At 36.0% G+C, this 25,215-nt stretch overlaps 1 protein-coding gene across 1 annotated transcript in view; it reads right to left on the bottom strand.

Moving 5' to 3' along the window:
* The window catches only part of LOC131036695 (uncharacterized), a 31,414-nt gene extending 7,790 nt beyond the window's left edge, over positions 1-23,624 (bottom strand). The window contains exons 1-4 of the mRNA XM_057968656.2: positions 23,185-23,624; positions 6,790-6,892; positions 6,443-6,502; positions 6,170-6,232 (exon numbers count right to left, since the gene is read on the bottom strand). Coding sequence (XP_057824639.1) covers positions 6,170-6,232; positions 6,443-6,502; positions 6,790-6,892; positions 23,185-23,294 — 336 coding nt within the window. The 5' untranslated portion in view covers positions 23,295-23,624. The remainder of the gene's footprint in view (positions 1-6,169; positions 6,233-6,442; positions 6,503-6,789; positions 6,893-23,184) is intronic.
* Positions 23,625-25,215: the final 1,591 nt, after the last annotated feature.

Here is a 25,215-nt window from a genome sequence, read left to right as displayed (position 1 = left end):
TGTATCAGATAACAAAAATTGGGACAGCTAGTGCAGCAGCTGTAAAGAGGGAGATCATGGACAACAAATCTGTGAGCAATGTTTCTATCACAGCCATGGATGAAAATTGTGCAGTCAGTCTAAACAGTGGTGAACTCACAAAAAGTACTTCATCCTTGCATGAAAGAAGTCTGATCTGCAGATTTCTGGGTACTCAGCTTTCTTTGGAGGACTTGCATGCATGGGTAAAATAAAACTGACAACCAGATAGCGAATATGAAATTGGATTGCACTAAAAGTTACTTTGTAGCTATCTTTGTCAATGAATCTAATGCAGACAAGATTGTAGGTGGGGGCCCATATTTTTTCAGAAATACAGAGCTTTTTATGAAACACCAGAATCTGGGCTTTTTGGCAACAAAGGAAATTCCTTCCACTGCTCCAGTTTGGATCTGTATGTAGGCTTTGCATCAAGCATCCTAGTCAAAATATAGCTTTGACATGATTGCCAATTCCTTGGGCAAAGCAATTGACACCTCTCATCCCTACCAGGGCAAAGGGCTCCCCAGTTATGTGTAGACTTGTGTGAAATTGGATCTAGCAAAAGCTCTATTGAAGAATGTCATTTTGAAAGCTGGGGAAGTGGAACGGGAGCAAGCCCTTGATTATGAAAACATCCCATTCAGAAATCAGACCTTGAAGACAACACGGACAAAGAAGGCTTCACCAAACCAAGGAATAAAACAAAGATTTTGACTTATCAAAGAGGTAACAAAGAAAGGGGGTATGACAAGCTCCTGGATAGATATGGTTTCAAAGTTGATGCTGCGAAAATGTTGGAGGATCTGAATTCCTCCTCAAATGAAGAAAATAGAAAAGATAACAAACCTGGATAAACATGGAGCAAGAGTCAGTGCCCTCACTGGTGAGCCTCACACAACTGCAATGATTACCAAGGAAAGAAGTGAGGACTCTAGTTCAGACCAAGGCAGCAGAATCTGCCTTATAAGCAAAAGAGGAAAAGAGATGTTGGTGCTGAAAAAGTGGGAAGACAATCCAGACATGATTTCATTCAAACTGCTGCTATAGCAGATAATGCTGCAGGAAACCAATCACAACTGGTGGACAACTTGGCAAGCACCAAGAAATTGAAAGTTTTACAATGACGGTCATCTCCTAGAAGTTAGAACATTAGGGGACTCAAAAGCCTCTTGGAACTTTACATGCCAGACATTCTTCTTCTGCAAGAAACCAAATTGGCTGACCCTCTAGATGGTTCCACTTTCCAGAATTGGCAAGTCTCTTTCCAGAAAGCTAATTGTACCTCTAGAGGATTGGAAATACTTTGAAATGAATTCTCTCTTTCAGTCCAGGCAATCCAATCCTTAGATCATTTGGTAGACCCTCCAGATCCATCGCAATAGTCTTGGTCAGAACCTTGGTCTTACTCTTATTAATGTCAACAACCCTTATGGTAATCAAGAAAAAGAGTTCATTTGGGCTGAAGTCCAACAGATGCTTACCTCTTGTATGAATTTGCATTGTTTTGTAGCAAGGAACTTTAATGCAATTATAAATCACTCTGAGAAACAAGGTGGAACTCTCAAAAATTAAAAACATGAATTTCCTTGTCAAGTGGAAACAGCACCCAAGTGTCAAGGATGGCGCCAAAATGATGGCATCAGGGAAAAACATGTGGAAGTTGAAATTTTCTCCATCAAGGTCGAATTTCCTCCAAGTTATGGATTCCACGCCCAGTTCAAAAGATGAAAAAATTTCTAAGGCATGGAAATCCAGGGGCCAAGGATGAACAGAAAAGGAAAGTCCCCTCTAGAAAAATTTTCAAAAATCCATTTTTAGGCATCAAATCACATCCAAATTTCAAATTTTTTACAGATTTGGATTTGTGAGAGAATTTTCTCTCTACTGGACCCTAGAACCCTAATATGAAAATTTTCCTAAAAAATAGGAAATGTGCAGGATTGATGAAAAATCTTCTCCAAGGCAAGAAAAATTCAAAATCTCAAGAAAATTCTTCCCAGATAAAGTTTCTCTCCAAGGGTTTCTCGCCAAGTGGCAGTCGGGTCAACGCATGCCGAATTCATGGAGACCTCTTTGCATGTAGCCGCCACATTTATGGCATTATGGTAGATTCCTTTGCATGTAGCCATTGCATGGGAAGAAGGTGGAGCATTTAAAGCATTATGGGCAATTTTGCATGAGGGAATATTCTTTGCATGTCAGGAAAACTTAGTAAAGGATGGCGCATTTAATGCATTTTGGGATTCAAATTGTAATGGAATGCAATTGATTGTATATGGGCATCATGGGTATTTATTGTAGATTCCCACCCTATTGCATCATGTGTGGGGAATCTTTTCGGGAAAACCCTAATTAGGGTTTGCAGGTAGCCAAGGCATGAAGCCTATATAAAGGGGTGACCTCCCTCATTTGTAAAGAGGGGAGATTTGTATGAAATTGTTGCAATTAAGTTTTTGAGATAATAACAATGAAACATTGTTCTCTGATGGTGTCCACTTAAGTTATTTTTCAAAACTTGCCTGATTTCACCTTCCTCACTTAGAGTAGAATTTTATTTTCTCAGTTGTTAGATAAAGTGCTTTGATTTCAATGAAGAATGTAATGGTGTTTGATGAATTTCCATGGTTCATACTTTTTGCATCTTGTTGATTATAAGATGCAGTGTAAAGTTAGCCTGAACCCCCAAATTTATGCTAAGTTCGATTGTGAATAGTCGTTTGGATTGCACCATGTTGTGTATTCAAATGCACTTTCTCAATGTGAAAATCCTTCAACATCCTCTAAAGATTGCACCAGTTCTTGCGGAGTTGTAGTTAACCTTGGCGAAGCAGAGCTAGGTTTATTTGGAATTTGTCCACCAGAACACTATCCATTAATATCATTGCCCTTAGGAGTAGATTTAGATCCTTCTAACCCTTTCCCCTTTATTTTCAGTTTCAATTGATTTCGAAGCAGAAGCATCACGGAATCGCCATATCTGATGATGAAGTTCCAAGCCACAGCAAAGGAGTGAAAGAACGATTCAAACGTATGGCCTCTTGGATTACCAATATATCACATCAGCCAACTAAGTCACGTCCGTTGCACATAGGAACCTTGGAGTTGATTGTTTGATCTTCCCGCAATCTTAGCATACAATCGCACTTTGATCAAGAGAGAGTAAGGTGACCATTGGTAACTTTATTCTATGTTAGGCGTTGTCATAAAAAACACGTCAACAGGACAAGCAAGGAAGTAGAGCATACTCTATAAAAGGTGATTTCTTTTGAATTATCAAGGGGACCTCTCCCATATGTCCTTGGCAAAATATATGGCTATCTAAGGTCCTCCTCTGGCTGGCCACTCATGTAAGTCCTCACCTAGCCTCAATTAACCAAAACAGGTTTCGTTGGTCCTTGCAGATGTCCTTTGTGTCTTGGAAACGAGGAGATCCATAGTTTGCTCCTTCACTGTCCTTTTACAAGAGATCTCTAGGGTAGATTTTTATGTTCCTTCAACACTTGGGTTTATCACTCATTTTAATAAATTCTTGAGGAGCCTTGGGAGCTAGCTCTGGGTATGATCTCCTAGAGCTTTTGGTTAAAAAGAAACAACAAAATTTTCAATTTGAATGAGATATCTTTGGATTAGGTTTGAGCCTATGTTACCCAGGGACGCATCCCCGGTATTTTTTTCAGCCGTCCCTGTCCCAGGGATAGGGGACTCCTAGGGGACGTCCCCATAAATTCTGCATATAGACAATGAATTTTGACAATGAATTCTATAAGCAATTTGACTCAATTTAACACAAATTTGCCATAAGAACTCTACTAGTTCTTATATGTTAAGGTTCTATAATGGATATGTACATGTTTTATCCATGTTTTCGTATGAATATTTTAAATTTCCCCATTTATTTTAATTTTCCCTACTTTTATATAGCCGTCACCAAAATTGGCAAAAAAATCACCGTCCCGGAAACGCGTACCCCCGTCCCCTACCGTCCCCGTACCGGAAACTTGGGGTAACATAGGTTTGAGCATATTTTTCAACCAATTGCTCTCAAATTTTATCTCTCAATACTAAAACTAAGAACACAAAGAATAGTCCAAATGATCTCAATACCCTAAACAATTATTGAATCCTGAAAATTTCCTTTAATCTAAGCAAGCCTGAAGTCAAACATAATGATAAGAAGGACAATTGGGTCAAACCATGTGAAGAAGGATGGGATAAATTGAATTTTGACTTAGGCACCAAGAAGAATCTTGGGATCTATGGGGCTGGAGCAATCATTCACAATGCAAGATGTTTTATCATTAGTTATGGATCTAAAAGTACTACCTACAATTCTAACAATGTTGTGGAAAGAGAAGGAATGATCCTTGGCAATGAGCTGTTTGTAGCATTCCAAAGTCAACACCTCATGATCTGGTGACTATAAATCGTGGTAGAAGGTATTAGGTCTGGTAAGTTTTCCAATTGGAAGTTGGAAAGACTTTGGTTGGAGGCCACATCTCCCAACAAGAAACTTGAAGTTATTTGTTTCCTGCATATTGAAAGAAATGGGAATAAAATTGCAGATTAACTAGCCAAACAATAAAACTCTTAAGTTCAACTCTGGTTTCCCTTCTCTCTGCAAGGTCGTGTAAAATGATAAAAGGCAACTTTAACTACTTTTTGATTGGCTTTTTTTCCATTTTGGTATTGGAAATTTTCCCTAATTATTCTATGATTAAAATGATTTAGCTTTTATTTCTATATGGAAACCACATTGGAAGTTTTTAAGCTGCTTTACCCTTTTCTCCTTTTCTCTTCTGCAAAATCTGAAGGGCTTGTTAGAATCTACCATTCATGGTTCCCTATCAAAAAAGAAACTCTTATTCTTAGGACAGGAATGTTAAATCATCCTTCTGATTTCATATGGCAGTGACCAACAACAGAAGTGTTTTTGTTGTGGATTTCGGAAGAAATAAGATCTTTTGCATAATCCCAATCTTCTTGAATTGATAAGATCTACAAATTGTTTTAGAATGTACACATTGGCAGTGATCACTCTCCATTGGCTTGCTATCTTTCTTTAAAAATCCCCTTAAAGAGGGGATGTGGCTGCTGGGATTGCCTGTGGCTTCTTTAAATGTGTCTTATTCACCTCCCCTTTTAGCTTCTGGTACAGCTGATTTATTACTTTTTGTCTTTGCCTTTTGCTTACGCTGTTTCCTCTGTCCATTTCAGCACCATGACAGACCTTCTGGCTATCCTCCTTGGCTTTGCAGCTGTCTGTGACTTCTCAGCTTTTCCAATTCACCAAAAGCCTCTGATAGCCAAGCTCTTCCACCAGCAGTGTCCCTCCTAATGCCATTCAAGAGGATGTGTTGCTCAGGAGGACATCTCTGCCTCCCTGGTACCTCCGGTCTATCCTCCCTACAATTTTAATCAGCATATTTATCACTGTGGTCCTTCAAGCATTGAGAATCAGAGGAATCTCAAATGGTCTAGTTTGGATGGTGTCATATTCTTCAGGCAGAAACAAACAGATAGCAGTGCCTTTGGAATATTGCCTTAACAAAACTCCTCATGGTAGCTTGATTGAAGAGTAGGAAAGTGGTATTTAAAGGACTTAAATTCTATAGTCGTTGACATTTTGAAGGACCTAAAAATGGACCTCCAAAATTTGAGACTCAATTCAAAACAGGAAAAGGCCAAACAAGAAAACTCCTTGCTCTCAGTGAGATAATATCAAGTTTCAACCTTCATCTCCAGACTATCAATAGTGAGTTGGTGGAAGGTACTTGAAGGCTGGAGGATATTATCAAGTTTCAACCTTCATCTCCAGAATATCGATGGTGAGTCAGTGAGAGGTACTTGAAGGCTTGAGGTTATCTTTAATACATTAATGACCATCAATGTGAATATGAATAAGCTTGAAGTCATCCAGGAGCACATGAATTTCCTCCTCAACGACATCCACAGCATCCAGTATCACCTTCACCACTGGATCTGCATCCTAGACCCTAGCTCTATGTCTCTTTCTGGTCATGATTATATATGCCTGGTGGTTATTTTGGATGAAATAATCAGGACCTGATAATCATGATTTAAATAAAAAAATAACTTCTATTGAAAAAAATGCAATAAGCGATAAAATATGTGCTTAAGAAACAAATACCTTGAGCAACTCAATAATCTCTGCATCTGTGCCTCCCTTACGTGAAATGTCTTGTGAGCGTAGCTGAGCATGGCAAATGCTTATTAGTATAGTAGCAATAATGCACACTTGTAAAGTGCAGACCTAAAAAATCAATATATATGAGGCTATCTCTTGCCAATAGATGAATAGAATAAGCCTGCTCCAGTAGGCAACTCTCCAACTTGCAATAAAGAATGGTAATTTTATATGTGAGGCATCTAAATAAGTTTATTTACCAATAAATTTCCATACCTTACTACCAATAAACACAAGTGCAACTTCTGCTGCTTCATCTCTCTTCTTTTCAGAACACTGTGTGAACACACAAAAACAAGAAATACACAATCACTGGCAAAAATAACAGGTAAAAATGACAAGGTTAATTCCAAATCCACAAGTTCGATTGAAGCACTGAACGTAATGAATTTGACATAAAGTCAGAATGCAAAAGGAAAGAAAACTTTAATACTGATTATCCATACCCTAGCGATGCCTCAATTTACTGAACCATGACAGAGAATCACGTTATCTGGCTCAAATGCCTAAACAAAATCGAAGGCCTGCAGTTTTTAACTTGGAATAAAGAACACAAACATTACCAGAATTTGCGACCAGCCTGCCATATTGAGGACATTCTTGGCCAGATCTCCAGGAGAGATGATGTTGTAATTTACTGATCCTTCATTGTCATAACCTGAATACCTATCCAGCAAGTAGGAAGTATGACAAGCAATAAGACCCCATGGTTATATATTCAAATATTTGCTGTCCATTTTTCTCACTTAGAAGCAGGTTAAAAATAGCAAAAAAAAAATCAATTATTGCAAAAACTCTGATATCTATGTTCAGTGAAAAACTGAATGGTACTTATTAGATGCATCGTGTCTGAAACCAAGACAAAATTTAAGCTTATTTAAGTGCATATTGTGAGACAACTTGCATTGGCCCCACAAATTAATATGCTCAACAATAAATATTTTCGCAATGAAAGTTGAAATTTCCCAATTTAATAACCACTTGGTTTCTACTCTCAGACCAACCTTGAGAAAGAATGGAAGATAGAGTGATGTCAGGAAAACTTGACTGACAAAATATAGTTCTCCTTCCCTGAATTTTTGACGAGGAAAAAGCAACTGGACCACTAATTCATGATGGTCATGAAGTTTGGGATAATTATAATATATGTTCTATTCATGTTGCAGGTACCACCAAGAAGGCTATGTGTATATTACTTTACAACATGTTCATTAATATGGTAAATAATTGTTAATAGTGGGAGATATTATCCGTTGTCTAGACTCTATAGCTAATGTAATTTTAGATATGGAAGAAAATGGAGGAAATCAAATTTTATTTCCCACACTTTCATGGGCCGCAATGAGCTAACAAACAAGATCAATGTATTTTTAAGGCTCATTAAGGGAGAGAATTTTGTTTTTGAGCAAGAAAGACAAACTAATTACAAATTATTCTCCTATCCAAAAACATGAAAATTTGAATTGTCTAATTAGAATCCTTTACCTAAAATTTTTTGTCTCAATTAACCTTTAAAATGCAAACCAATCAATTTCAAGCTTAATTAAAAAAAGGAAAAGAAGAAATAAGTGTTGACGATAAATACAGACCCAAGGTCTAGATAAATTATGTCAAAAAGTTAACCCTAGGGTGATACAATAAGAAGGAAAGCAGAATAGATGCGGCAGATAAACATGCAAGCAAAAGAAAGATCATACACACATCATAAGATTACTCATTCAAATATTCATATCAAATACTTCTTCTTTACAATATCTATTCATATACTGCAAGCATAGATATATACATCACATATATTTGGGTAATATATCTCTTATCTTTACAATAGATTCATTCAGCTATATTTCTTTCTTCTCTCTCCATATCTCTATGTGGTATGGCTAGATACCAATATAGCTTATAAAGATGTGGACATTTCCCTCTATTAGTCTTTGTGTATTATCAGCCATTAACAGGTACCACACATTGTCAAATGCTACCACAAAGTACTTCTTGAGTGCTCCAATAAATGTGGCTTGTTATGTTTGTCTTTTGATTCCATGCCTACCAACATCCTCCCATGACCTAAACTATTGTCTTGTCCTCAAGACAAACAACCTCAGAGTTGTTCAAAAAGAAATTCCACCATCTTCAAAACCTTAATTAAGATAGGTCCTTTGATATCTCAAAATTTATCTCAAAACTTAACAAAATATTGAGCCTAGATTATGGTAGCATATGCTTGTAGGCGTTCTTAACCTGCCCATAAGAAGTTTCCCAATGTAAGATAGTTCAGTGGATGTCAAAGTAGTAGGTTCTACAAAAGTAGGAACCATCTACCTAATATTCAACGGGAGATTTGATAGTATGTAAAGGTGAACATTAACTTCTATGCCCAGCTCCTTTAGATGGCCAATCAAGTGTGTCCTTTGCATATTCATCTAGCTAAGTTGTGACTAGAGGCTTCTTAATTGTTGTCGTTGTAAACCATCTAGGTCACTCATAATGTCATAAATGCCTGTTAGTTGTATAAGTTGGATCTATATGTTATCCATCTAGATTTTTGTTGCAAGGTGATATCTAGCCAATTCATACGATACTGATATAGTATAGAAATATCATTGCAGGTGTTTTGTAACTTCTCCACTTATTTATCAAATTCTTCCCTTTATTTCTCCAATTCTTTTGTACGTGATCTAACTTTTCTGCCTAATAGCCCTAACTACGTAATTGTTTCTTCTCCTTTTCCCAACCATCAATTTGTTTTAGTAAATGTTGTACTACTCCTAACTATGTTGTCATAGCTACAAAGAAATCAAATTAAAGTTGTGGTTGCTTTTGTTGTATTAATTTAATCATTTTATCCACACTTTCCTCTATGGTGGCATTTGCTTATTAAGTCTTCCTCGGCATTGCTCCCAAACTCGGTTGCTTTTGTTGTATTAATTTAATCATTTTATCCACACTTTCCTCTATGGTGGCATTTGCTTATCAAGTCTTCCTCGGCATTGCTCCCAAACTTCACTTAGCCCTAACTTTTGCAATGGAGAAATTTGAGTGAAGTCGACTTGCAGTACTATCGAAGTGTTGAGAAATATGTTTGGGCTCATGGTCACTACTAGAGCTATATGTTTGTCTTGCCATGTATACCCTTATCTTGCTTATAGGATCATTGATTGGTTGTTTCTTTGGGGCGAGTACCTATTTAGCAACATCTTCTTTCTCCAATTCTACCTACTTTCACTTGTGTCTTTTTGAAGACCATTTCTAACACCAATGTCAATTACTGTCTTTTCTGGCGATTGCTTTGCATGTACACACTTGTTGTCCTCTCCCTTCTCCTTGTGACTCACTCGTATTTGCTCTTCTACAATTGTTTGTTGTGGTGAATTTATTGTATGCATTGGGGATAACAGTGATATAATGTCCTTAGGCTTGTCCTATGCCTATTTGTCCTGAAGTACCATGTCATAAGCATGTTTAGATGCTAAGATTGCTTCTTTAGATAGCGTTTGTTTCTATTCATCATTTTGTGAATTCATTGCAAATGTATCTACACGATCTTTCATTCTCAACTCTCAATTTAATGGCTACTTCCTCCATCACTCGACTTGTGAGTGATAGTCAATTTTACACACTTCCTCCTATTGTGAAACCACTTAGTTCTGAAGTATTGTACCTCAATTCCAATGGAAAATCTTCAATTGATGGATATGAAACCCATAATTGCTTGGATTATGATCTATTTGTTTGTTGCAATGGTAGGAGCATATAATTTTGCTATCTCCAGTGGTTTCCCAACTATGGAAAGAGACTTGAATAGTTTCTAAGCATCTAAAGACAGTCTCTTGTGATTTTTCATTTTCGTCTACCACTTGGCACCCTGTCACTCTTTTTTGTGGTAAATCCATTGTAGGTTTTTTGTCGGTTTCTTTCTCCTCTTCTAATGAACTAGCATATTGCATTAACCCCTTATGTGCCTTTCATTTTTGTCATCTTGGATTAACATGTTGCTTTTCCTCCTTTTTTTAACTCATTTGTAATAAGGCTTTTGCAGATTCATCCTTAGGTGTTCTTTGCATTTAGTGGGTGGATTCTAACTAATCAATTTCTTCTTCCTAATGCTTCCTTTTCTTTCCTTTCTCATACCATTGTGTCTCGTATTATGGTTCTTCTTGAACCACTTGTTTCTTTGTCTTTATCTCCTTCACTCCATCTTTTCTTTTTGCAATGAGGTAGTTCCACTAGTAGATCATTGTCTTTCAAATCTTCTCTTTGTTCTTCCCTTGATCTTTCCCTTCCTTTGTGCTTTGTTTCTCTATTAAATCAATGATATGAGAAGGAGAAGGATCTTGTTTTGCATTGGCTTGCTTTGTGATTTTTTCTTCTTAAAAAATTTCTTCTAAGCGTCCTTCTTAACCATTTTATCAATGTACATTCACCATGTGCCAAATATTGCTAGAATAGGATCTCGAGGATGGTCATAGAGAGCTTGTGTTGTATTTTCTAACAATCGATCACTTGCCTCATATAGAAATGTTGAGACCAAGAAGGTTTGGAGTCAACAACTTCTACGTGAATATAATCTTTGCCCACCACAAACACATCATTTTCTAAGTTGTGAGCCATCATATGACTTAAAATTTCTCATTGTTGAATTCTTGTTTGAAATTTTGAAAAAAATAAGTTGCAGCCATATATACAAGTTGTCTCATCCAGAAAGCTATGTTCTCTTTAATTTGGTTGGCTACTGAAATATCTTTCCTCCATATACATTTACCAATTCCTAGTAGTTAACTCAAATAGTAAAGAGATAAACAAATTATGAATGAACCATGCCTAAATCCATGGTGATTCTTCTTTGTTTCCTCCAAATTCTCCATTATTTGCTCCCTTGGGGTTTTGCATAAGTCAAACACTTTACATTAGCGACAATCTTGAAGACAATGTGAATAAAAGTAGCTACGGCAAAACCCTCTCAACCTAAGTGAAAAAATTTGTACACAATGCATTTGGTGGTATATCTTACTCTAAGGTCATGGATTTGCCTACTACCAAAAATTGACCATCAAATGTTGCCCCTGTCAACACCATCATGGACTTATTCTCTACTTTCTTAGATTTCGCTCCTTTATCCCATTGCCCTATAACTAACTTAATTGCTCCTTAGCTATGAGGAATGACCTATCCAAGTACATGAAATCTCCATGGATTTGGCTTAGAATTATTCAAACCCATTTGTGCTCAATTTTTAAGTTCAAAAAAATCACCTAGATATCTAATTGTAGCCTTCCAACATTTTTGTTTGGTTCCAAATGCTTGCCTATTGTGAGGATTTTGAGATCTTGATCTTCCTTTTGAAATTTTGAGTAATCCACCTTTATTAGCTTGACTTGGATGTATTTGCGAACATCTTCAGCATATACTAAACCTACAAGAATATTTGATAATGCCCTTTTTGAATCATTCTTCATGGCCTTCCATGGGAATGGTTTGTAAATAGATCTCTTGAAATCCTTGGCCTCGATGAGTTGTAGGACCATGGTTCTAATCAATCCTCATTGTTAACCTTACTGCATTTTGGCTTATGCATTTTACCTTTTTGGTGAGCTTTACACTCATCTTTGACTCCTTTTATAGCTTTTGTAGCCACTTAGCTGACATCATTGACGAGGTCATTGTAGCTTTTGTCTCTTTTGCCCACTTTTATTTATATTATTTTTGATGGTTGATTGCTTTTACATGGTAAGTACCAACTATAGTAAAGCTATGATACATAGTATACAAATTGTCCATGTACTCGTTTTGATTTTATAGTTCAATCTCCTTTGTAGTACAGTTTCAACTAGCACCGTAAACATAACCATTTGGTAATTCATCTACCAAAGTTTTCAATTTTACCACTCCTTTCCCTTGTATATGGTCTACGTGGCAACTGCATTTTTAGCTTTTGGGGGGTTTTGAACTTACTATCATATAAGTTTATAACAACACTGTATCTCCTTTTTTCAATTGTTTACTATTAATACTATAGATATGCCATGCATTTTTGTTCTCTTTTATTGTGTTTGGTTGTATGTGTAAATGTATTTCAATTTTCAATTCAAGGTGCAAGTTATATTCAAGATTGTTTTTCTTTTCAAGTATATGTTAATTCACAATATAATAAATCTGATTATTATATGGTATGTTGCAGATGGAGAAAGAGCATTTATTAATTTCGATGTTCTTCCCACATTTCACCTATTGATATATCTATGTAAATAAAGGAGATCAAGCAATACCTTGACCAGTCATGTCTATTAGACATGACCGATCAAGATATTACTTGATCATGCCTCTTCAAACCATAATCGAATTGACCGATACCAATCGGTGTGTATGCCATTAACAAGAAACCCGATACCAATCGGTGTTTTGTGCATTACGATTTGGAACCGATGTTGATCGGTATTTAGGCATTGGTTAAGAACCCGATTATTAATCGGGATTTATATGCCAAGTTATATTATGAATCAAGGGATACGATCACAGCTAGATCGTAGATCATGCATGCTATTATTGACATAAGATAAAACAAAAATAACATATCGAAGAGTAGTTATAATAATCATCAGACAAAGGAATGATAACTGAAGTCTTATCATAGTCTATCGATGAGATAGATGATTGAATGAGAGACTTCATTTATCTCTCATTCAATCATTTATCTTACCGAGGCTATCATGTATCAACACTCCCTCTTAGCTAGGGAAGATAAATGAAAGACAATATATCTAGTATCACATTTCTCATTATGGTCTTATAATCTTACTCTCTAAGGAATCATATCACCTAGACATGTGACATGAAGTATCATCAATCATATGATACAGGAAATCACATCACCTAAGCACGTGACATGAAGTATCACCTAAACGTGTGATACAAAAGTTCATCACATCAACTTGTGATGACAAGATATCACCTAAGCACGTGATATCAGTATTGCCTAAACACGCAATACTTAAGAATAAATACATGAGAATAGTTAAATTCTCAACGTATCCAAGTTGTGGTATGTGCACTAACATTTTATCCAGATGTTTTACCACAACACAATCATGGCACATCCATGGCATACCAGAGACCCAACATAATAACTGATTTGAACATCATAAGATCGTCACCTTATAATGTCTACATACAAGTGTTCATTATCTGAGAGATCGTCACCTCTTAGACATGAACACGGGGGGTTAAACCCATAAAAGTCCTAACATAACAAAGAAGTTTACACATAAAACATCTTAATAAGTATAGGAGTACAAAGCAAATTAAATTTCAATCATACCAAGACCTTTTCTGAAGTGCTCAACTTTCACCCTTAAAAGTGGTTTGGTAAGAATATCTATTGTCTGATCTCCTGTACAAATGTATTCCAACTGGATCATTCCTATCTACCATGTCTCGTACATAATGATATGGAATCTCAATATGTTTGGATTTGTCATGAAACACTGGATTCACTAAAAGTTTTATACAACTTTGGTTGTCGCAATGAATAATTGTAGGCTTCACTGGTTCACCGAATAACCCCATACTGCCTCTTGAGCAGCCATGGAGGCTGCAATGTATTCAGCCTCAGTGGAACTTTGTGCAACCGATGACTGTTTTCTGCTAATCCAGGATATCATGGCTGAACCTAAACTGAAACAGCATCCTGAGGTGCTTTTCCTGTCAGTTACACTTCCAGCCCAATCTGAATCTGTGAATCTGTGTAAAACTAGTTCAACTCTCTCATATTTGAGACCAAGTTTTAGGGTACCTTGTAGATATCTCATGATATGTTTTACTGCTACCAGGTGTATCTCCTTTGGTTCACACATAAACTAACTCAAGGCATTGACTGCATAACAGATATCTAGTCTCGTATTTACAAGATACATCAGGGACCCAATAATTTGCCTGTACAGAGTAGGATTTGATGGTTGTGATTCTGTTGCTGCTTCCTTAAGTTTATGAAGGTTTGTTTCCATTGGAGAGGTCATGGGTCTGCAGTTTAGCATTCCAAATCTCTTCAAAATGTCCAAGGTATATATTTACCCTGGTTTAGTATAATGCCATCAGAATTCTGCCATACTTCCAAACCTAGAAAGTAATGAAGGAGTCCCAAGTCCTTCATGTCAAATTCTTTAGCAAGGTCTTTCTTACACTGATCTATGAGGTGATCTTTTCCTGTGATTAACAAATCATCAACATATAGAATCAATATCAGCATATCACCTTTGTCTTGCTTGTAGTAGAGATTTGGATCTGCATCATTCTTTGAGAAGCCTAGCTCTGAGAGATAAATGTCAATTCTTTCATACCAGGCCCTGGGAGTCTGTTTAAGCCCATAAAGAGCTTTCTTGAGTTTACATACATGAGTTTCTACATCATGAATCTCAAACCCTTCAGGTTGCTCTAGGTATACTTCTTGTGCAATCTCTCCATTAAGAAATGTGTGCAATCTCTCCATTAAGAAATGTTGTCTTTACATCCATCTGATGTACTTTCCATCCTTTTGTTGCTGCAATGGCTAAGATTGTTCTTACTAAGGTATATCTGGCTACAGGTGCAAAGGTTTCTTCATAGTCAATTCCTTCCTTTTGTGAGAACCCTCTGGCTACAAATCTAGCCTTGTGTTTCTCAATGCTGCCATCTGCAGCATGTTTGATTTTGAAGAGCCATTTGAAGGTGACAACAGATTTTCCAGCTGGCCTAGGAACAATCTCCCAAACATCATTTTTCATAATGGACTGGTATTCCTCAGACATGGCATTCTTCCATACTTGATGTTTAAGTGCATCTGATACATTAGTAGGTTCAGCTTTTGAAAGATCATTCATGAGAGCAACGTAGTTGGTAAGTTTGTTAGGCTTTTTGTTTTCTCTAAAGGTTCCTGAACGGGCAGCATACTTCTGAGCTTCTTCTACAGTTTTGGTGGCCCATAGTGGTCTTTTCTTGAAATTTTCTCTAGGTGGGTTTTGAGTTTCACCTTCATTTTCCTCAAGACTCTCCCTCTGAAGCTCAAGAGCAGGGTCTTCATCTATGCTAGGGGTAGGGATATAGACTTTAGGTTCTATTGAGCTTTGAGCTCTTTTGAAGGCTAAGTCTTCTTCAAAGATTATATCCCTACTCAGTTCAATATTCCTCTGACCAGGTATATAGATTCTGTAGGCCTTGGAGGTTTCACTATATCCTACAAGTATTCCACTTTTTCCAGAAGGCTCTAATTTTAATCTTTTCTCCTTAGGTACATGAATATAGACAGGACACCTAAATATTCTAAGGTGGCTGATATCTGGCTTTGTTTTAGTAAAGACTTCCTCAGGGGTTTTATCTTCAAGATGGGAGTGAGGACATCTATTTTGTATATATACAACAGTGCTGGTTGCTTCTGCCCAAAGATTGGTATTTAGATTCTAATCAAGAATCATGGCTTTGCCAACTTCTACAATTGTCCTATTTTTCCTCTCAGCTACCCCATTTTGTTGAGGATTATAAGGTATAGTAAGCTCCCTCTTAATCCCAGCATTTTTACAAAAATCTTTAAACAAATCTGAGGTGTACTCCCCCCCATTGTCAGTTCTTAAGGTTTTAATTTTATTTCCTAAGTAGTTTTCTGTTAGTGATTTAAATTCCTTAAACCTATTAAGGATCTCTTGTGATTCTTTACATTTCAGAAAGTAGATCCAAGTTTTCCTAGAGTAGTCATCAACATATATTACATAATACAAAAATCCCCCTAAAGAAGGTACGGACATAGGTCCACATACATCAGAATGAACTAACTCTAAAACTTTGCTTGTTTTCCTAGTACTATTGAAAAACACCCTTAGCATTTTTACCCAGGGCACATCCCTTGCATGCCCCTAAATGATATTGCTTTAACTTAGGTAGGCCTGTGACAAGGTTTCCCATTGATGATAAAGCTCTAAAATTCAGGTGACCTAGTCTTCTATGCCAAACTTCATTAGCATCTGTAGTTTCATGGATTAGGGCTAGGTTGGGCTCTGTGCACAGCTCATACAAGTAGCCTTGTCTTTGACCAATGGTTTTAGCTTTCTTGATAGATGAATTCTTTGGCCAAGCCAACACTCTGTTGTCCATGAAGGTCACTCTGTACCCATTATCCTCTAGTGCTGATATGGAGACTAGATTTCTCTTGATGCCTGGGACATATAGTACTCCTTTAAGTTGCAATGATACGCCTGACTTCAGTTTGATGGTGCAGGTTCCAACTCCTCTGACTGGATGTGTGGAGTCATCTCCGATAGTCACTTCCTCATCATTCTCCTCTATCATGGAGTCTAGCACTTCTCTAAACCCTGTAATGTGTCTGATGCTTGGTTTGTAAGTGTTGAGTAGAGTACATACTTCTCGGAGTCATCTTCCCCTTTAGATTTTCCTGCTTTGGCAAATGTGGCTTGTTGTTTGGCTCTTTCCGAACATTTGGCAACATAGTGTCCGAATTTGTCACATCTGTAACATTGAATCTGTGAAAGATCCTTCTTGAAGGTGTTCTTGCCATGAGGACCTTTCCTCTTCCTAAATTGTTTCTGCTTGCTTTTCTTATTGGAGTTTGTATTTAGGACTTGAAAATCTTCATTTATATTCTTTTGTTTGATCCCTTTCTTATTTAACCTTGATTCTTCTTGGAGACAGTCTGCCTTTAGCCTTTCAAACTTTGGAAATGTAGCCCTTGCACTAATGCCTTGGACGAATGTTTCCCATATACTAGGCAACCCATCTAGAGCAATGAGTGTTAATTCTTTGCTTTGGATCTCATATCCAAGGGTTGCTAGCTCATCCCTTAGGGCTGATATCCGCATGAAGTAGGCATTGACTGACTCCCCTTTGATCATAGCTATATGATTTATTTCTCTTTTTAAAGCCAAGGTTCTACTTGCATTGGATATCTCAAATGCATCTTCAAGTGCTTTGAACATATTGTAGGCCGTTTCATGTTTCCTTATAATGGGCATAATATTATTCCTCACCCCATCAACTATGATTTTGATCATTTCCCTCTATCCAAGTTGCTTTGTCAGGTTCAGTCTCAGGTTCTGTAGTTTCAGTTTTTACAAATGATTCAACTTTATTTTCTCTTAGAATCATCTTAATTCTGAACTTCCATACTGAGAAGTCATCGCCTCCTCCGAGTCTATCTTCGAATCTGATAGTGCTAGCCATTTGGAGAAATGTGATGTTGAATATATGCTTGTCTTGAATTTTCCACAAAATTGAATAGCCTCAAGTTCGATTTAACTATAGCTCTGATACCATGTAAATGTATTTCAATTTTCAATTCAAGGTGCAAGTTATATTCAAGATTGTTTTTCTTTTCAAGCATATGCTAATTCACAATATAATAAATCTGATTATTATATGGTATGTTGCAGATGGAGAAAGAGCATTTATTAATTTCGATGTTCTTCCCACATTTCACCGATCGATATATATGTGTAAATAAAAGAGATTAAGCAATACCTTGACCGGTCATGTCTATTAGACATGACTGATCAAGATATTACTTGATCGTGCCTCTTCAAACCATAATCGAATTGACCGATACCAATCGGTGTTCTGTGCATTACGATTTGGAACCGATGTTAATCGGTATTTAGGCATTGGTTAAGAACCCGATTGTTAATCGGGATTTATATGCCAGGTTATATATATGAATCAAGGGATACGATCACAGCTAGATCGTAGATCATGCATGCTATTATTGATATAAGATAAAACGAAAATAACATATCGAAGAGTAGTTATAATAATCATCAGACAAAGGAATGATAACTGAAGTCTTATCATAGTCTATCGATGAGATAGATGATTGAATGAGAGACTTCATTTCTCTCTCATTCAATCATTTATCTTACCGAGGCTATCATGTATCAACAGTATGTTGCAATTAACCAATTCTCACTTAACTTCTCCAATTTGATCATCCTTTCTTTAATAGATTACTCTTCATTCAATCTTGTGGATATTGCTAGTCTTAAATTAGAAACCATGTATTGTATTGGTAATGTTGCATCCAACCCATATGCTAACTGAAATGTACTGTTCTATATGTTGTGCATTAGGCCCATAGTACCACAAGTATCTTTTGATCCCAATCTAATGTATCACCATTACATACCTTTGAATGTGCCTTACCTAAAATTTTGTTAAATACTCCATTTGCTTGTGGATGGTAAAGTGTACTTTTGCTATGGTTGATCATTAAAGTTTTCAAAAGTTGCTTGATTGTTTCGTTAACAAAGTGCTTTCCTTGATCACTTGTGATGTTCAAGGGCCATCCAAATCATGTAATAATATTCTAGTACATAAACTTAGTAGCAATTCATGTGGTACAATACTTAGTTGGTTTTGTGTTCGCCTACCTAATTGTGAAATAGGTAGCATGTAACAAAATTAAAGTTTGGACCATGATTGTGAATTTCCTTAGTGTATCCAACCTTCAGTATTTTCATGATGAAGCTCAACAAACAAGCGGTGAAATACTGGAGATACATTTTTTTGGAGAATGAGAGTGTGAATCTAGCCGGAGCAGAAACAACTTTAATTCCTGAAATACAAGACAAAGATGTTGAGGATACAAATTATTGTAATGGTATTGAATTTTTGCATTGGCTTCTAGTATTTCTGAGTCATTCTTCATTGATATTGAATATAGAGACATCTATGCAATTAGGTAATACCATATTTGTTCCAACGTAAAGATATGTTGTTGTTCAAACATCCTGAGGAACTTGTTGTTTACAGGGGATGACAAAAAAATGGTTTGTTCAGTTTAAGTGCATTGTGACTCATGAAAGGAAGCAAAATATTAAAAAAAATTTAGCAGGCACTCCTAGAAGAAACAAAGGATAAGAATAATTGAATCTCAGCTAAGTGGTTGTGAAAAAGTATTATAACATATTGTAAAATCCCATGAATACTATTAGTAGGCATACATTATAAGAAAACTTAGAAGGATCACTGGAAGATGGAACTCTACAATAGTTGCCTATGAACATAGACAGGCCATCTTCCAATGAGATATACGGTAGATTCAAACTTTTTATTATTTGCTGAATTTTATATTTTTAAATTCTCTCTCTCAACTAAGAAGATAGCCTCACATAAATTGCAACATTTCTAAGCCTTTATCACTCTTATAAGAACATTGATACTATCGGCAGCCAGCAAACAAGGCACCATTAATAAACTTCATGTGAAACCCTTGCAGTAAATCTCTGCACCATGACAAGCCATTCAATTATTGGAATGCTACACAACATAGAAATTTATAATCAAATATTGGAGATGAAGATGCAAGAACAATGTCATAAGCATAGGCTCACCCACATGATGGCCTAGATTCTTCATCTCCTTATCGAAATCAGTGCTTGTGTCATGTAAACAACTGAAATGATTTCCAGGAGCATTTTGAAAAGAAGAACAAATACTATGCTAAATATTGGCAACTTCACCTGGTCGAAATTAGTGCTTATGTCTTGTAAACAACTGAATTGCCTCACAGAAAAAGTTTCAAAAAAGAAAGAATTTGAACTTTATACTACACAAATGATTGGCACTTTCCTCACATTGACTTGCAGACCAAACTTGCTTCAACATTACCGTTTGTAGAAGTGAAGAAGCTGGTATCTGTGAATTCCCATGTCTACTTTTGCATTATTGACAAAAATAAGAATGGTCGGCCCCATCTCATAACATTCTAAAACTCAAGTAATATCAGGCAACCATTACAAACCCAACCAAACAGGAACCAATGGCAACCAGAGACATCCACTAAACTAAGCCCAGTGGTGGACATTAAAATTGATTGACTTTGAAGGTAAGACATTGAGACTCCGCGGTAAAACCATGAATTCACAAATCTCATGAAAAGGGTTTTTGTCTCTGATGATGATTGACTGCATGTTTGTAAACAGGGGGATTAGTTGCAATTTATAATATAGCCATCATGTTTATTGACACTTAATTGAATAATTTGGTACAAGATGTAGTAGAATATACTTCCACGAGTTATCATATCAATGCAGCTTACTTACAGATGATTATATTCACATGGAATACATGAAGTAATTTTGATTTGTAATGATAAAATAGACATCTTGCACATAAAAAATGTTTCCAAAAACTGAAGGACGACAGTACTTCCACAAGCTATTACTTCCAATCTGATGGACCATGAAAACCTTGTGTACATTAAAGGAGGATTGTTATTCCCTAGATTTCCTACTGCCATAAATTAATCAATGTCCTCGAAGATGATTGTAGCATAAACCTGAACAGGCAGTTCTCAATCTTGTAACCAAAAGCATCATCTCTCATGGTTAATAACTTCAACATGGCAAAAGCAGCACATAAAAGGAACGAATTGTCTACTGTTTGCCTCAAGTTTTTAAAAAACTCCTATATTTCTTTATTCTAGCAATGAACTGCAACCAATCCTTTGAAGCAAACATACCTGTGCCTGATCAGTTTGAAATATTTTATTTTAGGTGCCATCATATAAGTTTTGTACTTGCTTTGAGAATTTTTCTAACTAGTTTGAATTCCAAGAGAAACATAAAGCCCTAGTGAGTTGTCTTTCCTTCTCTGTCCAGAAACAGCAGAAAATTTGTAGTGGAATTCTTTACAATAACAAGAAGAAATGGGATATCAGTAGAAAACATTTTGAGAAAAGTAAGGAATCTCTGAAACTTTTAGAAGTGGTATTTCAGACATTCAACAACTTCTTTTTTTATATTAAATATAAGGAAAAAGCATTCAACAACTTAGGAAAGCAGTATTTGGAATTAGGGAAAAATCTGGAAAGCTGAATTCAAGTGTGGAAAACTGTCAGAAACTCCAGGAAAATGGCTGGAAAATTCCAAGAATATTTCTGAATTTGTCAAAACAGTTTTTTGGGGTCTTTATCCCCTTTACAAGGATTTTTAGGAAGGAGAAAATTTTCAAGAAACCAGGAATTGGTTTTCCACCTACTGGAAATAACTTCTGGACTGCGGTCCTCCTAAATTAACAAATATTTTTAAGAAATTTGTTGTATTTCCAAAGGAAACTTGTTTTTCCCTTTCTTTTGCTCATAAAATTGCTCTGTTGCAGGCAAATACTTCGGAGTTGTTCTGTTGTAACTTTTACCTCCAAAGAAAACTTGGCTTTTTTGTTGATCAAATTGCCCATTGGAGAGAAACCATTGGATTAAATGCCACAACCAAGAATATCATTTAAAGAAAGCTACCCAGAATTTCCACCTGGACTCATCTCTCAAGGCAACTCACTAGCAGAATTGTCATTGGGCATGGTTTATTACTGAATTTTACATGTGAACATGTCTATTGATGATTTCGACACTGAGTATTCAACACAAAAGGACCCATTCATCTTCCTTTCAAAATTCAAACTTGTCCGTGCTAAATGACGTTACTTTTTCTAGAAGCATTGCCATTAAATAATTTGGCCCCCCAAAAATAGACCCCTAAGATTCCAAGTCAAGTTTGCTTCTTCCATCGGAAGAGTACAAATCCAAGATCCCTTGAATATTAAGACTAATGGTGGGGTCCCATGGGAGGGGCTTGGGCTCTATTTTTATGGAAAAAGCGGTCTCATGGAAAAAAAAAATTGGGCTACAGGATCATTTGGAATCTTTCCCTAAAAAATAGAAGCTCCTACTTTTTAGATTTTCATTTTTCAGTGGGTGAAAATGGGGTGGGGCTAGAATTAGCCCCTACAGCTTAGGGATAATTTATGCCACTTGTCAATTATAATTTGTTTCCCACCAAAAAATATTTAATAAATCCCGCCAACAAAAAATTTAGAAGGAAATCAGAATTTATGTTTAAATTTTTAAGCTGAATTACGCTCATGGGACCACCAGCTTCCTTCAATTTAGGAGCTTAAATTTTTAAGCAGAAGTGCACTACAAATTTCACGGGACCACCCGCTTTAAAAAATTCCTAAAAAATCTCTGCAACACCTGCTCTATTTTTTAGGAAGCCCCCTCCATGGGACCCCAGCCTAATTCCCCGACCCATAAATGTTATTACATAAAATTTGTATGCAGACAAATACTGGACATGAAGATAGATTGAACATCTCCATACAAGTCCAGCAGCCCATGGTATGGTAGTTACACAAATTGAGTACCGTGATGATGATCCAGGTGCAAGCCATATTCTTGCATGATACACAGCGGAAGGTAATTTTTAAGTCACAGCCAAGCCAATAAACCTCTTGAAAGAATAAGAACCCCTCTGTTGGAGCAAGAGAACTTTACACTTTACTTTGAATATATAGTTATTTGGTTTCAACCCTTTTGGCAAAGCTTGTGATAAATTAAGCTATATCAATCTTCTCCGTGTCTTATCTGACCATAATAAAGCCGACCTAAAACTGGACTGACGAGACTAGGTGCAAGTCGTAACCAGATTTAGGTGAAATATATATCCCTCAGACTTGGCTCGTTGGCTAAACTGTACTCTAAGTTTGATTGCTAATTATACAAATAAAATAAAATAACAAAAAAAAAATGATAGAAATTATTTACCCAAAAAACACTTATTACCCGATTGAAATTGAAAAGAATTAATGACTTCATGCTTCTGCAGTCCTTAATTTGAGACAATGAAATTCTGCATAAACTGGCACAAAAAAAAATTTAAAAGATTTCCACGCCACATTCCACATCAAGCTAGATAATTATTTTCTCAAAAAAATTAAACCTGTATCAGAATGAATCCAGATACGTGGTATTCAACGTCTAATGCCCCAACAAGATTGAAGATCTAATACTGGTTGAAATGGGGTTCAAGCTCTTAACCTAGATCGGAATCTAGATCGATTTCTTTTTATCATGTCCAGACCCTTTTGAAATTGAAAGCATAATTATCACCAAACATGGTGATGATCTAAAGGAATGCACAGAACGACTCGCTTACCTGGAAGGATTGTTAGACCAGATGAACGCCGGTACAGTTGGAGTGTAGCAGAAGACTAAATTGGCAAAGGCAGAGAGTAGCAGGAACCTCGCAACCACTTGCTTCCCCATTCTTTTATTTTTACAGCTCCTCCTCCGTTTCAATTGGCAAAACTCCTGAACTAAGATTGAGAGAGTAGATCAATTGATAACAGATAGGCATACAACTGATTTTACAGACATGGGGGGTGATTATTAAGCCTTGTGCCCCCCTGGTCGAGAAAACGAACAATTAAAAAAGCACGAAATGATGGAAATACTTTAAAATCAGAATGGAAAATCAGATATGTTATTTTAGAATTTATACCACAAATTTAATATACGTGTTTCAAGATTTATCTCTTTTTTTTTTAAGATATCTATATTAGATACATTTGAAGGCTTTCTTTTCTTGTCATTGTAGTTATGATAGATTAAAGATGATTGAGGAAGATTAGTGATCTATAATAATAGGGACCTCACATTGGTACCAATTATTATATGTAAAGAGATCAATTGTTTGGTATCTTAATTTGTGTATATATTAGATAGAAACGACGTGGTCACATGATCTTATCAACGACATTTTATTATAATTCAATGGAATCGGGTTTGTCATTTGTTCATAAGCATTTGATGAAGCTTATATTATGTGGTTGTTCTTTTTTGGAGGTGTGAATCTTCTATAGTGATAAGGACCCCACACCCATGTATCAATCACTATATTTCAATGTAGTAGAATATTAATCATTTTTGTGTTATAAATATTATCGGTCACTCTTATCATTTGGATACAAAGGTCAACTAATTGGTTAACACGCTAATTTGTGTAGACTACTTGTAGAAATGGCATGGTTGCATGGATATATTAAGGATATTGTGTTATGTGTTATGTGTTGTGTAGTGTGCTTTATCATTTGCCCATCAACATTTTATAAAACTTACCTTAATTTGTTGTTCTCTTTTTAGGGTTTTTTTAATCGATTTAAACTAAGGCTTTTGGCTCAAATGTATATTATGTGGTCATCAATCAACTTAGTTTAAAGTTGGCTCGATGTACCCTAATCATTGTGATGGTTGTTCCCAACAACTCAAAGTTTGAAGCTAATTGTGAAAAAAAAAAAACCAATTTCTACAAAGATTAATAGTTTCATTGTTCAAAGAGCTTAGCTTACATTACATGATTGGAGATTGGATCAAAGAAATATTTACATTACTTCTCAATTTGTGTGTAGTGCATGTGCATGAGCCATATCAATCCTATGTACATAAGTCCTATGGATGTGTCTCTATACCGTTATTTTACATGTGACCCAATTAGGTGACAATTGTATTTGCATCTAATAACTTGTATATTAACTTTAATACCTTGCTCTCTTTGCGTTTATTTCATTTGCCCGTCTAGATAAGGAATTTGTATACATGTCAGGTTTTATAATATTATTTTTAAATATCATGTATGGCACATAGTAGTATTTTTTTGATTATTTACATCCATGTTAATTTGGGAAAATAAAATTTAATGATTTCAATTATATACATTAGCCTTTAGAAAAAAAAAGCAAGTTTTTAAACAAATTAAAGCTTACAACAACTTGACAATATTTGTCCTAGGAAGATGAAATAAATAAAAATACACTATTACCCATTTGTATGATTTGTGAAACTATTTGAGTCATTTGTGTAATCCTAATGCATTATTTTTTAAGCCCCACCTATAAAATAGATAGTTGATCTAAAGATGAACCAATCAACAGCAATAAACAAGGCCAATATACCACTAAGTTGCTTCTAAACAACTTTGTAACAAAGTAAGCACAAGATGAGACCCCTTTACAAAGGTAAAATAACAAATAAATGTTGGAGGAGTAATTACAATTGGAGGGCCAATTTAGAAACATGTTGGGTGATCTAAATTTAAGGGACTTCCCCATGTTTTAAAATGGCTACCTAAAATAGGATAGACCATTGTCAAGCTCATCCCTGGAAAAAAACCACAAGCACAATTAAACAC

Source organism: Cryptomeria japonica, chromosome 10 (assembly GCF_030272615.1).
Source record: "Cryptomeria japonica chromosome 10, Sugi_1.0, whole genome shotgun sequence".
NCBI lineage: Eukaryota > Viridiplantae > Streptophyta > Pinopsida > Cupressales > Cupressaceae > Cryptomeria > Cryptomeria japonica.
This window is presented reverse-complemented; position numbering and strand designations above follow the sequence as displayed.